We start from the raw sequence: 16,265 nt of genomic DNA, 5'->3' as shown, positions 1-16,265 counted from the left end.
GATGCCTCACCTCAATAGCAACAGCAGAGGGCACTGTTGAGTTTTGTTGGATGTGGGTGTTAGCGTGCAAGTCAGAGAAACGAAGGGATAATAAACTCTTTTCTGCAGCAAAAATATTGTCAGTGGTTCGTTTTCTTTGGCAGAGATGATTTGAAAGTGAGTAAATACAGATACAATATCGTTAGTTTGACCATTAAGGAAAACCATCTGTTGATTCCTAGTGTGCTGCTGTATGCTAACCCTCCATATTCTCAGTTAAGACACTGGTTCCTGTTCACTCTATTTTATTACAGGTGTAAGTTCTCAGGCACCATGCTGAATTTCAAGCATAGAGCAGTTTTAAATTCATATAATACTTAATTCAATACATTGTACATTGTATTTCCTCCCTAGACAACTTTTCAGGCTCACAAATCTTTTCTTGCTTTAATCCCTGTTATTATCATAAAGTTAACTTTTTGAATATTTCTCATTATGATGTTAATTTGGAAAAGTTAAAAACTAATTAAAAATCCCATTATATACAGGGGTTAGGCAAAATAACAAATATAGATTTGGGCAATATGACAATATACAATGAGATGATATGATTCTGTCCGCCATCAGAGGTTTTGATATTCTGTTAATAGTAAGGAGCTAGCCTTTCCTCTAGTCATATTCATCTATTCAATGAACATGACTACTTTATGTTAGTGTTAGAGTTGGAAATGAACCTGAATTTATCAGATAATTAATTCACAGCCTGATATAACCCACTTAGTTTATATGCCAACAGATCTAAGTATGCTTGTGTGTTTAGCAAATGCTTTGTACATGTACATGGTTAGCCAAACGTTTATTTTAACCATAAAAGTATGTGTGGTTAAAATAAAACATTGTTTCAGAAATGCTAATTCACTCTAGAAGCACAAAATTTATTCAGTGCTAACTTTTAGCGTGTGTGTGTGTGCGTGCATGCATTGAGTGCACACAAGAATGTCTCTCTGCGTGTGTAGTCCTGTTGTGTTACTGTCATCAGATATTTGCAGAAGAGAATATTTCCCTCTTATGTTGAACTGCCCTAGAAAAGACCATAATCTAACACACACGCACCCAGATACACACACACGCACAGTTGCACATTCTCACAAACAAAACAAAGCTGCTTGGCTAGACCACAGGAATCAGACTAAAGAGAGGAGTGAGACATGAGAAATCCCTCCTGTCTTCTCTTTTTTCTTCTCCTCTCTTTTGTTTTCTTCTCTCTTCCTTTTCTCACCAGGATGTGGATTTAGCCAATTTAAACTTTGTCATATCCCACTTATCCCATGCGGCGCCTGGCACCTCTCTCTTCCCCTCCGTTGACAGATTTGGGCCGAGCTTGAGCACAGGTTACTCTTAGACCACTTATAGTTCTTCCTGGCCTGTTGAAGATGCATGAATAAACTAGCCAGCTGTTTTGAAATAAAATTTGAACAGTGCAGCTTTACTGGTATTTGAGGTGCATTAGCTGAACCAGGCAAACTTGGAAGTTTTCAGGTTCTACTGGGCGGCCTCTTTAGCGCTAGCAGCACTGGTAATTAGTGTTCTGGCAGCGCTGTCAGCCTCAGTGTGTGTGTATGTGTGGTAGTGGTAGTGGTAGTGGGGGGGCTGAGTGCCGGAGCCATCCCTGATGTTGCTATGATACGGGGACGTGGAAGGCTAACATTAACTTTAACAACAATATGGCGCAGCGTTTTGAGCTCCATGGCCTGAAATGGCACTTGTAGTGCTGAAAAGAGGGCAGTGAATGTCACCTGTTTTGGGCTAATAATCTTTAAAGTGACACTTTCACATTGAAAATAATAGGAAGAAATTTCTAGAATTTCTAGTTAACACAGGTCCTGACAAAGCTCTTAATGTCTTATGGTTTTTCTCAGGGTTTTAGAGGATGTAGCTCAGCTCTTTGATGTTTTATTTTTGGGGGGAGTGGGGGTTGGCACATCCTACGAGGCGAGACTTTCTAAATAAATGCGCACAAAATGCAAATACAAAAGACAGTTTTATATGCTGTGATATATTTGGATTCCCCACAGCTCTACAGTCTGGTACAAGGCCTGCTCATAGAGAGAAGATAAGTGGAGACACTCATTAACAGTTAATTAAATACAGTAATTGTAATTGAACATGAAGACAAGACAAATACACACACAGTGCAGCTTAGTGAAGCTACACACACACTCATTTACTGCATGTCTTTTCCAACCAGTGTATGGTTTATTCCAGTGAGTCATCACCGTCGAAGACAGTGGGATCAAAAAGACAGATTGTGGAAGTATTTGAGAAGGTGTGAGAGAAACTCTTACTCTTTTTTTGCCAAAACAGGAAATTAGGGGGAGCTAGGTGTAGGCTCAAGGCCATATGCACAAATTCAATTGCAGCCTTTGTTTGTGTGTGTGAGAGAAAGAGTGAGTGTGTGCTGAAGTAGTCTGCTCTGTCCTGTGAAGTGCCTTTGTTAGCTTCAGTTGACCTTTTAGCAAACCTTTAGAATTTTCATTAATCTTTTTAAAGGAGTTTTTTGTCTCTCTTTTTATCCCCTCTCTACTTCTCATCTGTCCTTTTTTAACACATGAAGCAATAAACATAAAAATAATTTCTTAAATCGCCAGAAAAGATCTGACACAGCTGAATTTGATCAGACCTAAACCTTCATGTACTGCGATTTGAACAGGGAAGTGTAGGACGAGGGTGGAGAGGTAAAGGCTGTGCTTCAACATGATTGGCAGACTGACCTTTGTTCCCTCCCCTTCTCTGTAACTGCTGCCTGATGGGGGCGTGTCACTATGGAAACGAAGCGGTGTGTCTGTGTGTGTGTGTGCGAGAGAATGGAACTTCCTAGTCAGTCTGTCAGTTCAGGTTGTGGAGGAGTGTGTGTGTGCGTGTGTGTGTGTGTGAGAGAGAGAGGAGAGGGCTATATAATGTAGTGAGAGAGAAACTGTGTGTGTTTCCTTCTCGCAGCTTTAGCAGATAGTTACAGCCAATTCAACGTGTGTGTGACAGATGTGCCGAGGCATGGCTCCCTCCGAGTCAGCTGTCTGCAGTTTCCTGTCCTAGAAAACTTCCAAAGAAGCTCAGTTAGCGTCAGAGTTCGCGCGAGTGTATGTGTGTGTGTGAACATGACTGTTTTTGTGTGCTAGATATGTAGATTAAGCAGTCATTAGGTTTTCTCCTCTGTGAGAGGAGAGCAGGATGAGCCTGAGGAAGAGGCTCTCCTTCAAGCGGGTCTGGAACTTCAATACAGTGAGTAGTATACACACACACACACAGACACACAACACACTTACTGTGCTTTACAAGTGGTCTGTAGAAAAGTACTGAACTTCTAAGTACATTTTAGTAGAAGTGTACAGAAAGAGTTATTTACTCATCTGCTCATTTATTCATGTCCATGGAGGCAAACATAAGAAGACAAAGTAGTTTCAAATAACAAACCTAAGTCTGACTGGTTAGGCTGTTAAAGTGCCACATGTAGAAAAAGCCACAACAAAAAAATCAGCTGCACTTTTCCTGATGACAAGGCGTCAGTGTCGTACTCCAGTTTCAGCTCGCCTTGTCATGAATATCAGAGAGGGATGAGTGAAGGTGTCTGCAGTGTGTACCAGTGTTGTTCCGCTCGCTACACGTGCGAAATGCAGGGACAAACAGGAAAACGAGGGGACTATTACATACAGCAGAGAACACAAGGAGAAAGAGGAATCCATTACCTTCAGAGCATACAGTATGAAAGGGGAAAACACAAGGATGGGAGGCACAGATAGAAAATGGAAATGAATGAGAGAAAGAGAGAGAGAGAGAGAGAGGACAAGGAGCTCTTGGGGGGAAAGAACAGAGCAGAAGTTAAAAATGAACAATCCATTCTGTGGACGGTGGTGTCAGACTGGGGAAGTGTGCGTAAAGGTGAAGTGAGATAGAAGAAAAGAAAGACTCACAAGAGTTTGAGAAAGCTCCAGGCTGTTTCTCTTCCTCTCAAAGCCAGATGTGTTTTGGGCCAGGGCGGGAGATGGAGACAGAGGTTGGGACAGGGCCAGAAACTGAGACAAATGGAGGCGAAGACAGAAAGAGCCTCTTTTTTTTTTTCTTGCCTCTGTGTGTGTGACCCAAAGTTCGTCCTGTGCATGTTTAAAGAAACTGAGCAAAAACAGCTATAAAACAATAGAAAGGTAAGCTGACTCTGCTCTCTCAGTACTAGTGAATTTCACTTTATTTGGTGTGTGGACTGGCAGCTGTGAGAGCGTGTGTCTGCGGGTGTTCAGACAGAGGTATTTGATCAGATTGTATTGTATTCACGTCTGTTCCCTCTTCTGCCTGTGTGACGGTGGTGCGCTTAAGGCAAGGAGCCAAGTAAAACAGACATTTATCACCCGCTCAGCCTCTGAGTCACATCTCCTGTGCGGCTCTATTGTAGGGAAGCAAACATTATCTGCATTCCTCTCTTTCATGGAGAGTAGATATTGATTCCTGAGTGCATCGCAGGGATTTAGGCTTTCCCAGAATTCCAGAGACAGTCGCAGAGCATTTCACATCAGAATAAAAAATTAAGTTTTGAAATGTTTGTTGAGATTTTGAACCCATGGGGCCATTGACACGGAGTTTCCTGATTGTTCTATTTGTTTATCCGTTGCTTTAGTCAGTTATGTATTTTCAAAATCTTTCTGAAAATCATTTTTTTCAGGAAGTGCTTAGATTTGTTATTTGTGCATCTACATCTCAGTGTTGCAAGGAATGCACCCCCCCCCCCCCTCCGTGTTCACACCTGCGGAGCCTCATTTGACTGACTTTTGGATCATTACAAGCTAATCAGCTTGTTTGCCTCATCTTGCCTCACAGAGTTAAGCTACGCTAAAGCTAAGTGGTTTCATGGTTGCCAATCCTGGCAGAGTGAGTCCGGTCTTCTCAATGGCAGCTACTATTCACCTCATATTCAAAAGTAAACACACAGGCACGCACACATTGAGACTGTTGGCGCAACAGCTTCCTCCTCAGCTGGAAGTGTGTGTGTGTGTGTTTAAGCGTGTGCAGTTTGGAAACCTGCATTGTGAATTCCAAGTCACCTTTTAAGGACAGCGTGTGTATGTCAGTTGTTCAGTTATAGGTGTGGTCTCCTGTGGTAATGCCAGTGTTTACAGGCACATGAGTACACTTAGAGGACATGTTCAGTGTTCTTCCATATTTCAGTCTATTCAGTCATCTTTCACTTCGCTCTCACACCTACATAAGAGTGGATTCTCATTCCTTACCAAAGGTGGCAGTTACAGCTCCAGTGTCGGAGCCAGGAATAGGTTCCTGTGGTACAAACAGGGTTGTCTTTGTGAGCGCTTGTGCGTATGTTATCCCTGACAGTTTCTCCCACAGATAGACATATTTTATTCACCCTGTCAAGTGTTACTGGCTGCTCTATGTCTCATCTTATAAAACAGAACGTCTTTTTCCAGGAATCGTCGTCCACCTAGAGGCACATACAACACACAGACAAGGAACGTTTCGGAAACTTCAGACTGTTTAAAGAGACTTTTATGGGTTTTGAAGTATTAATATTATGATAACAGTGAGAATGGACACCTGTAAATTATACCGTGTGTTTAGCTCTAGTTTGAACCCAATGTCCAGAGTGCATAACTGATGATGTAAACCACCCCTTTCTTACTAGTCACAGCTAATAAAGCACTTGGGACCTGCACACAAGGTGACCAACCACTCCCTACACACACGTTCACACACATACACATACATAAACCCAACATAAACAGGCTGTGCATGTGGCTACACGGTGGCATTTTATGTTCAGGGAGCTGAAAAGTAGGAGGATGTAGGTGAACAAACATGTTTGGACCTGTACACAAAGAAACCATGTTTTACACATAATCCAGTGGGGTATGTTATCGCTACTGATCAACAGTCATAATATAATGCCTCCTACATTCTTATCAGTCGCATCTTGTATGTAGAAGATTTCTGTGTATAGACAGGGATCCTGATGAGAGACATGCATCATCAAGTCAACTGGAAATAATAAATGGCCCTGGATGTGATTCAGACCAGCGTGTGTTGCAAGTGAGTGTTATAAAGACATATCTTATCTTTTGTTGAAGTGGGTGAGGGTGTTGAATGTTGACACAGTGAATATATTTCCGAAGTATCATTGTTCAGAGCACAGTCAGGACTTCTCAGAACAATTCAAGATTTTCCAGCAGCCGCTATAAATTAGGCCACTGAACCAGTTACAATTGGGGTATATATGAGGTTTGATGTTATTGATATATGATGATATCTACCAATAAGGGCTGAAATAATTAGTCAATCAATCAATTACAATTACTTTTAATTAATATTTCAGTAATTCATCAAGCAAAAATGCCAAACATTTATTGGTTACACCTTTTCATATATAATGATTAGCTGCTTTTCTTTGGTTTATATCAGTGTTTATTGAATATTTTTGGGGTTTGGACTGACAATTTGAAGATGTCACCTTGGGGTTTGATAAATTATTATGAGCAATTTGACTTAATTATTTGATGGATTTAAAAAAAACATATGAATTGATATTTGTTACCTGAAGCCCTACTTCAAATGACATTCTGCCCACCAAAGAACACTGACAAGTTTACTTTTCAACTTCAAAAGGTCCCAGTCTGCACATATCTCGGTTGCAGTTCTTTCAGTAAGAAAGGTTAAGGGACCCTTTTCAGAAATAATTGTTTCTGTTATGCGTTTGTTTAAAACAAAGTTTAAAAAATATAATGCTGTTTCAGCTAATATATAATCTGTTTTTAAACTCTGTCAATTTGGTATCAGCCACAAAATCCAGTATTAGTCAAGCTTTAGACTGCGTCTGATGTGTCTGTGATCACAGCTGTCAAGTAAATTTGTCTATTTTGTATTAATACATCAAATAATTGTGGTATACTGTGTTGCAAATATTGCAGATAGTCAGATTATATGCTCTGGAATACCATAAAATTCAAAAATGTCAGAGCAAGAGAAAGTCAAATACCTGACCAAGCTGCTATTGTCAATCACTGATTTAAGCTTGTATTTAATGAAAGTGTAGACTTTCTTTTAGTGCCGATGATTTTATTTCTGCAGAAACATTCAGTTTGATGTACACAGAAACAACCAAAATATTCCTAGCCACGGCTAGGAATATAACGGCTGTCATGCAGTATCATGACTGACTCTATCTGAGACAGTTTAAGTGGTGAATACATAGCATGTTGACTGATAAGAAGAAACCATTAGCTACAGCTCTGCAGTAATTCACAAAAATCCTAACCACAACACACATTGAGAGGTTTTGCTTGGAACTTTTTTTCTTCTAACAATAAACCAAGTCTTCCGCAAATGTGGAAAGCCTAATCATGACTATAAGTCATGTGCAGCTGTGTCACTTTTTTTCTTCTGAACTTATTGTGCATTTACTGTATGATGGGGGACATAAAGGCCCCATTAATATCTGTGGAAATCAGCATCACCACCAATAACCGTAGACAATATTGGAGCTATGACATATCAGTAAAAGCTTATTGCCAGTAATGATGTAGTAGTCTAATAAAGTCTTAGAGCAGTTGAGACTGAGAGCACATGGAAGCTATGAACTGGAAGGAGAGTTTTGTTGGCTGCAGACTGTGGGAGATATATTTGATATTATGACTCTCTATTATCAAAGCACAATTTTCCAGATGCATGCATCCCTGTGGATAGAGGCTTGGATAGAAAATCTTAAGGAGGAATTGAGGGAAAGTCTGGAAAACCCCAGTCATTCCCTGTGGGCTGTCAGGAATGACCAGGATCTGCCAGGAGAGGAGGGGGGACACCACTGGAATGACAGAGGAAAGGGAATGAAGAGAGTGAGTTGAGGGAAAAAATGGAAGGAGAGAGATGGTAATGAGGGACAGAAGAAGAAAGAGCAAGATGACTGGATAGGGGGAAAACAGGAGACAAAAGGAGGGAGTTTGAAAATAGGTTAGAGGGGAAGAAAAGAAAGAAGAGAGGAGACTTGGGGCCTCGACCAGGGGCCAAGCCGCTCCACTACAGAGTACGTCTGGAAGTGATCACGCTGGATCTGAATGGGGACGGGGGGTGAACACACACACACACACACACATACATTCACAAATGCAAAAGAATGCACCCTACATACAAAAGACATCTCTAACAGATGTTGGCCACATGCACATCGGCTACACCCATATAAAATACACAGCATGTCGTAACACACACACACGAACACACATGCACATCAGAGACACTGAAATGTGTGTGAAACGAGAAACGTGTGGGACTCTAATCAGTGTGAGGATCGGGTAACCAGTCTCCACTGCTGAGGTTTCTCCCTCTGTCATTTTCTCTTGTCCCCTGTGCTGCTTTGACCACAATCAACTCCTATAAAATCACATCAAATCTCTTTAACATGTCGGTGCCAACCTCTGCTCTTCCAGGGACAGTCTGAAATAGATAATCCCTGTGATTACACTGACTTTGCCATCTGGGCAGGACAGCTTGACTCAAGTGAGGAAAAATGGCCAAGATGCACATGAATGGGGCCTGGAGAGGGTGGGGGGGTGAAGGGGGGTGGGGGTGGGGGGTCAACTTAATCAGATTTATGTAGTTTAAAAGTGCACATTGAATCTGCATCGGGATGTTGCACAAATGAATTAGAATGAATTGAAGATGATGAGTTTTTACAGTAAAAGCTGTGTGTGAATTTTTGAAAACAAGACTTCATGACAGACTGAAGATTGACTACTGTGTGTTTATATGCACATGAAAAACTAGACGAAATCAGGTTGTGACAGGAAATCTGGTAATGCATTTGCCTACACTGATGTAACCCTTTTACTGTAAAGCCTGCATATAGTTGATCCTAGGACGGATTGTTTTTGTGTATGAGTGATATATAAGATGCTGCTTCTTGAAGTTTTTCTGAGGGGGCCGGACTGGAGAGCACGGTTTTTTCCATATTGTGTGACTATGTCTGAATTTAACAGTGAGGAAACTGACTTATTTAGACCCTTTTAAAGTCCTTTGTTAACAAGCAGATTTCTATTTTTATTTTAGTGTCAGTTTCAATTGTAGTCATTTTATTGATTTTAACACAAAGACATAGTCCTTCAACAAATAATCTTTTTTTAGTCATCCTGCGTCGTTCACAGCAATTTACAGTGGAACAAAACACTTTCATAGCCACATGGCTTCTCTACAGCCTGCCTTCGGTTAAATAAATAAGCATAAAGTCAGTCACTAGCAAGATTGGTGGTCAGATTAACGGCATCAAAAGCCTCTGACAGATTGACCGTGTGGCTCGGTGTTGATTTTTTTATTTTTTTTTTTAACATCCAGAGAGCCGTTGTTAGTTTGATATTCCGCTATTTGCTTCCCTTGTCTTTCTCTTATATTCTCTTTGGCAAACAGTTCTGTCTTAAATTGCTGCTCACCCCTCCTCTGTTGTCTCGCTTCTATCTCTCTCTCTCTCTTTCTCCCTTTTGTCTACTCCTCTCCTTTTGCTGTGCCTGAGTCACAGAGTGTTTCAACTATGTTCCAGAGTTAGCTACATTACTGATGTCTGCGTTGAATGATCTCATCCCGGCTCAGCATGTCTGGAATAAAAATCCCTGAGTTGTATGCTGTGTGTGTGTGTGTATATGTGTGTGTGTGTGTATGTGTGTGCTGTTTTGTTAGGGAAATAGAATTTGAGTCTGAACTGAGTTCTCTCTGTCTGTGTTTGTGTGAGTGGAAAATAGTAAGACAGTAAAGGCTGTTGATTAGATGCAAATTCAATGAAGTTTGTTATGTTGTCTGTTTGGATATGTTTTGTGTAGCTGTATGATAAATTCTAAAATTAGTGATTGTGAGATACGGAAGTAAACAACACACCTCATTGTGAAATCGGGGGCAGGTAGGCCTAAAAGTTCCCCTTTTCACACTCACTCACACACACACACACACACACACACACACACACACACACACACACACACACACACACACACACACACAGTAAAGCCACACCCCTGTGAGGAGGTTTTCTTGCAGAGCAAGCACAGCCAGTTCACAGATGATTCCACCCACACACAAGACAATGAGTGTGGGCGCTAACCTACTGTGTCATGATGTGAAAGTGTGTATGATAATGGGTCAGATCCTGTGAGAAGAAACAGTCACTCTGTGTCCGTGTCTCCATGTGGTCAAAAGCGTGTGTGCCTGGGCAGCTGCCTCTTGGCCCTCATGTACTGTTCCAGCTTGTATGAATGTGTGATGAGGAGAGATCCTAATCCATGTCTTTCTGTGCTTTTTTACAGTCTGCTGCAGTCTCCGATGGAGGTGAGTTGATCTGTTTTCTCAATACTTATTCTCATAATTTTGTTGACCTTTCTCATGACCTTATCTCAACCTTCTCTCTGCCAATTTCTGTTTTTATTTTGACATTCAACACACCCTTGACAATTATCTATTGAATTGGCTTGAATTGACCTGCTCAACTTCTGCCCCACCTCTACCTGCTCTGCTCCAGGCTGTAACCTAAAGATAGTCCCAACTTTGTAAACAGATCAGCTGTACAACAAGAACTTGCCGTGGCAAGTCATGGATGGGACACACAGCATGAGACAAAAGAAGGTGTTGAGTCAACTTTAAAGGGAAAGATTAAATTCTCAATGGCTGACATGTTGCTTTTACTTTACTAATTCTTCCGTGTGTATTTGTGATGCAGTTCTTAATTAGATGGAATAGTTTAATAACTGACAGTTCTACATTACCACAATGTAATAGCATGTCTAAAAGAAAAGGTGTTTATAGCTTTTCCAAATGGCTCGCCTCCTCCAAGACGTTGATGGTGTTGCACTCATAAAAAGTGATATTATAGTTGTGTGAAACAGAGTGAGAGGGAAGTTGCCATCCTGCAAACCTGCTCACCTCTACACACCTGGGCGTGCTTGTCAGATTGTCATTTTGGGAAGTAACAAAAATTGGCAGACATTATCTATCCACATATTGAAGTTGGAAAGGTGCGGGGGAGGGTGTTTCAGTCGCTGTTAGATGAACCGACAGACACTTTGTTTGAAGCATACTGAGATTTTAATAAAACAAATTATCTATATCAGGGTTTAATTTATTACTGCTCACTTCTATACTATCAGTTCTGTGTTTTTTATCAGCATGTATGTCTTAATAGGATTTACTCTGTGTTCCCTTTTGGTGTTTTGTTGTGTTGTTCTGGATCTCATTAGATGTAAAGTGCTGTGTCTTGTGTGCAATTAGCATGTGCCAACAAAAACGAAAGGTCTTGGATTTAGGAGACTTTCTAATGGAGCTTTAACGCCTCACGGTGCACTTAAAAGACACAATTTATGGCTAATGGGTGATAAAAGGAGGAAGAGGAGGTGAGAATCAACACAAAAGGGATGTAGAAGCCATGGCAGACATGTTTGTTTATAACCACTTATTCACACCACGTGTCTCTGGAAGAGAGGATGTTTTGTTTGTGAGCGCAGTGGAAACTCATTAACGCAGTGAAGGTTACACAATGAATGTTATCTCGGTCGGGAGGAATCCTGCACAACTAAACAGACGATTCTGTAAGAAAGTTTCTCCAATATTCTCACTAAATCAAATTGATATAAGAGATGTTTGGGATTTAGAGCTAAGTTGGGTTTATTGCAGCAAGTTACCTGGAAGTGCCTGGTGTTTGTAATTTTCTCTTGAGCATTTCTGCTTTCTTTCCAATAACACTTGTAGAGATTATTGATTATTTTGTGAGCAGCAGTACTGAGGGTGTTGATTGTATGAGATGATGGCAAAACGCTGTCCAGCATTATTGTTAACTTCTGCCAGTTTAACTCCTGTCTAACATAGACTCCACTCAAATGGCAGTTTTAAAGCCCCTAAAAACTTGGTACTAAATCTCCAGTTTTTTCCATAACATTAAATATTCATTATTAAATAAGCATAAACAGTAATCATCTGGTATTATTTATTAAGAGTTAAACAGTTAATAACTTAACTAGTTGCCTTCATCAAGACTGTGTGAGTGTGGTTTGATCAGATTTGATTGATAGTGGCATGGCAACATAAACAAACAACTTCTATCTATCCCATATCTCAACTGTCATCACATTTCAATTCAAATGTCGCTCAGTTCTGATGGATACTCAGAAATATGTGTGTGGGTGGGGGTGAACCGGACAGTCATCAATGGAAATAGTAAAAGGGTGGGTTTTTGGAAAGTGTAGTCTTTGAACCGATGAGGACGAAGGGGCATGCCCATTTAGGGTTTTATAGGTCAATCAGAAAGCTCTCATGTGAAATAACCCAGACTTTTCTACTGTGGCAGATCATTTTGTGTTCATTGTAGGACCCTTTCAATCATAGTAAGAAAACTTGTTTCCTGTATGTCGGTAGTGATAATAGTAAACACTAAGTGTTGATTTTTAATATAACTTGCTTTTAATTCATTTCATTTTTAAATCCAATAATAAAACACACCCTTAAAAAACATACTAAATCCATCTTTGTAAGTTTTACATGATTTTGTATTCATGGTTCAGTGTAGAAGGGTCGAGTGTGTTTTTAGAGCAGACATTTAAATACAGCACACAAATAGGAAATGTAATCATTCATGTAAATAACATAAAATGTACTGTATGCATGAATTTAGGCCATTTCTTGAGTGTAAGTTACTTACATTTTTGACAGTTACACGAGTAACTGTCCCTGTATGACTGTTGAATGTTAGACTGTACTTGGAGAGTGACGTCTGAAGGCCTATAGCAGAATCACAGTAGTAATATTATATGATCGGTAGTGTATATATATTTTGTATTGTGCCTTGTTGTAAACCTTTCTCACAAATTTTGATTTATTTTGATCTGTCAGAAAAGTCAAGACAAGAGTGTAGGTTGATGTATATTCTTTCTTCTTTGTGTGTGTGTGTGTGCAGCTGCAGGCCTCATTAGTCTCAGTAGTGGCCTTCCTTTAACAAGCTCCTCATCAATACTGCAGGTTGTGTGTATGTGTGTGTGTCTGTGTGTAGAGGCATACATGTGTGTGCTCTTGCGTTTTTAGTTCCCTCCTCCCTCGGCTCTTAATTATTCATCATCTCAAGGCCTGTGTGTGCTTGTATCACTTACCTACCTGGAAGCTCATAGGCACACGCGTATGTATGTGTGTGTATTTGAATCTATGTGCGTGTGCATGCTGTGACCTGACTCTCTCTGTGGTCTCTCAGGTTGTCAGCTGGGTTGCTCACCACCGACAGCCTCTTTCCTTCCTTCAATCCCTCTTCTTTTCTTCCTGTTTTCCATCCTTCTCTCTTCCTCCCTGTGATGCTGTCATCTGTATCTGTGTGTGTTCGACCTGGTGTTGTTTGAGTTTGCGAGAGGCCCTGATAGGGTGAGTATGGATGGAGGGGCTTGGTTACCTCTTAGGATTCGCTACCTGCCCCGCTGGCACCACACAGGCTCCTACCAGCTCTACCCAGGTGAGGAGACAGCTGGTGTTTCTTGTCTAATTAAAGAAAATGCAGATTTTAGGCACAGAGGAGATAACATATTGACAGTAGAAGGTTTTGATGTTGGTTATCTTTTAGTTTACTGGCTACATCATTATAAGGCCATGTTTAAGAGGAAGCTTAAAGAATCTCCAGATCACAGTTAGTTAAATAAATGTTTTTGTAGCTACTGAATGCAGACTATGGATCACATGAGCTTAAACCTGTCTGTTGGCAGAAATGTGGTAGAGCGAGTGCTGTGGTTAAAGATGTTGTTGCTAGTCTGAATGGTGTGACGATTAAATACTGTGGCTTACATTTTTCCAGTGAACTCGGCCTTTGCTTTTAGCGTTGCTCTTCTCTATCTTCATTACAATATGACAGTGAACTGAACTAAAGCTGAGCATTTTCACAGCAAACTATCTTTCCAAACGGTTGACTTCCTTTTGCATCGATATTAAAAAGTGCCTCTTTTTGAGAAGTGGACATCAGAATGAAGTTATTCAGTAATCTCACTTAAAGCCCCTGAAAACTTGGTTTCAAATTTGAAGTATTTCTCAATAACAAATAAGAATCAATTAAAGTTTGGAAAGATAAACATGCTTAGTTCTTATTTATAAGGAGTTTCAAAACTTCAGCTGCTTCATCAGGACTGTGTGGGTGTGGTTTGATCAGATTTTGACACTGGCCTGACCCCTCAGATTGTCATCTCATTTTGATTCAAATATTGCAAAATCCTGGTTCACAGAAGTATTTGACATCACTATTTTCCAATACAGAACAGAGGAAAATATAAATACAGAAATCCCTCTTGTGAAATAACCCAAGCTGTTAAAGTTTAGCAGAAAATTGTTTGTTCTTGTAGAAAATAGGTTTCAGGACCTTTAAAATCTTACTTGTTGAATATTTCCAGTTAATTTCAGTTATCAAAGTTGCAGAAATTGTAATGTCTAACTGTTTAAAATCAAACTTTTGCTTGGTTGGGTTGCGTGTTAGCTTAAATGACGATCTTGATACTGTCTGCTTTTGATAGAATTTTTATTCTGATGAAGAAAATGTGGAAAGTAGAAAAGCAAAACCATACAGTTACTAACATAATTCCTGTCTTAGCTCTCACTATTTTTCTCAAAAAATGTGCATATTGTTTATAGCCTGGTGTTACTGTTGTGATGCATTTCATATTGTTGGAGTATCTCTGTAATAGACTGATGATGATCTATCCAGGGTGTGTGTTGTGATAGACTTCAGTTCCTGTGACATTGAGGAGGAAAATGGATTGGTTGATGTTGGCCTCTCATTCACAGCAATACAGAACCATTAATGAGTGAAGCAGAAGTCTCAGGAGTTATTTACTGTTGTTAAGAACTTAATGCGAGTGAATGAGCAGGATTAAAAGTATCTTCAGTGTGAAAATTGTCATTGATAACATTAAATAGGAGAAAAATGAGCAAAAGCGGAAATCACACTGCAATTATCCATTTCTAGCAAATTTCAAATTTTCCAAGTAAATCGCACAGAACTTTAGCTTTGGGCAGGATACTGGTCTTTCAGTTTATTTACAGGATTTGCGTCGTCCTGGGCACCTGACCGGTGATGGCTTCCCTCTGGCAGTTCTTGTATTTTGTTTTATCTCAACTGAGCTGCCCACTTTAAGTTCGTCAGGCCTGAAGCTGCATTATTCTGGTTATTCTCAGCTTCTCTCCTTTTTCCTTCTGCCTCCTGATCTTGTTTTTTTGCTAATCTGTCCAAACATTAGGAACATAGACACTCTGAGGTCTGGTGGTGGGAAAAAGACTAGATTCTTAGATGCATCTCCTTTGAGCAATGAAGCATCCATGTTCAAAACTCCTTCATTTGAATGTTAAAATAGTGCTTGATGAGTAAAATTTGTTTTGTCTGATATAGTGCAAACAGTGGTACACAGTTCTCAGTTTGATTATTTAATATGTGACTTTTGTATATACTTGCCATAGTATGTCACAGCCCGACGCTTAGATAGTGGCAAGAATAGGAGACCCTTGAGTGTCCCTTGAGAATTATAAAGTAAGTGTATTTACAACAAATGAGTTGAAAGTAGTTCAAACAAATGTTTAGGTCAAATCTGTAATATCAATATTGTAGGAATTGTATGAGTGAAAGTTTGCTGTATGGGTGTTGTGTTGCAAAGCGAATGATAAAGCAACAAAAAACCACACCGTGGACATGTGAGGGTTAACGAGCTCTCACTGGATTGGCTGCTACCCTGGCCTTATCATCAGCTGATAGTGTTGCCTTCAGGTACAGATCCTGCAGACAAAGTGGCTATACATTTAGGAAAAACCTGTTTATTTATCTTAATATGTACTGTAACCATATCACACAGCCAACAACATATTGCCTGATGATTCTGCTGTTGTGATTGTGTACATACAGTAAAAAAGTACTGAAATCTAAAACTGAGATACATCAAGAGATTTATTTTTTTTAAATCATTGGACCCTGATTACAATCAAGTTGGGAAGTATCTAGAGATTTCAAGCCCTACTGAGATACAACAAGTACTTGATGTTGCATGTGTTTTTTTGTGTGTGTGTGTGTGTGTGTGTGAGCACAGAACTGAACAGCGTGGAGCTGCAGGGCTGCAGCAGCGACAACAGTCTGAACAGTAATGCCAGCCTTCCCAGCGTCCAGAGCCACCGGCGCCACACTGAGAGGAGAGTGGCCAGCTGGGCTGTCTGCTTCGAGAGGCTGCTGCAGGACCCCGTGGGCGTCCGCTACTTCTCGG

At 40.3% G+C, this 16,265-nt stretch overlaps 1 protein-coding gene across 6 annotated transcripts in view; it reads left to right on the top strand.

Annotated features, from left to right (window-relative positions):
* Window positions 1–16,265, top strand: part of rgs12b (regulator of G protein signaling 12b) — a 48,313-nt gene that overhangs the window by 23,295 nt on the left and 8,753 nt on the right. For all 6 annotated transcript variants that reach the window (XM_042427428.1, XM_042427439.1, XM_042427448.1 and 3 more), the window contains exons 6-7: window positions 10,317–10,338; window positions 16,095–16,264. In XM_042427428.1, coding sequence (XP_042283362.1) covers window positions 10,317–10,338; window positions 16,095–16,264 — 192 coding nt within the window. The remainder of the gene's footprint in view (window positions 1–10,316; window positions 10,339–16,094; window position 16,265) is intronic.

This window comes from Thunnus maccoyii, chromosome 2, assembly GCF_910596095.1.
Source record: "Thunnus maccoyii chromosome 2, fThuMac1.1, whole genome shotgun sequence".
NCBI lineage: Eukaryota > Metazoa > Chordata > Actinopteri > Scombriformes > Scombridae > Thunnus > Thunnus maccoyii.
Note: the sequence above shows the minus strand (reverse complement) of the source record. Positions and strands in the feature narration are given on the sequence as shown.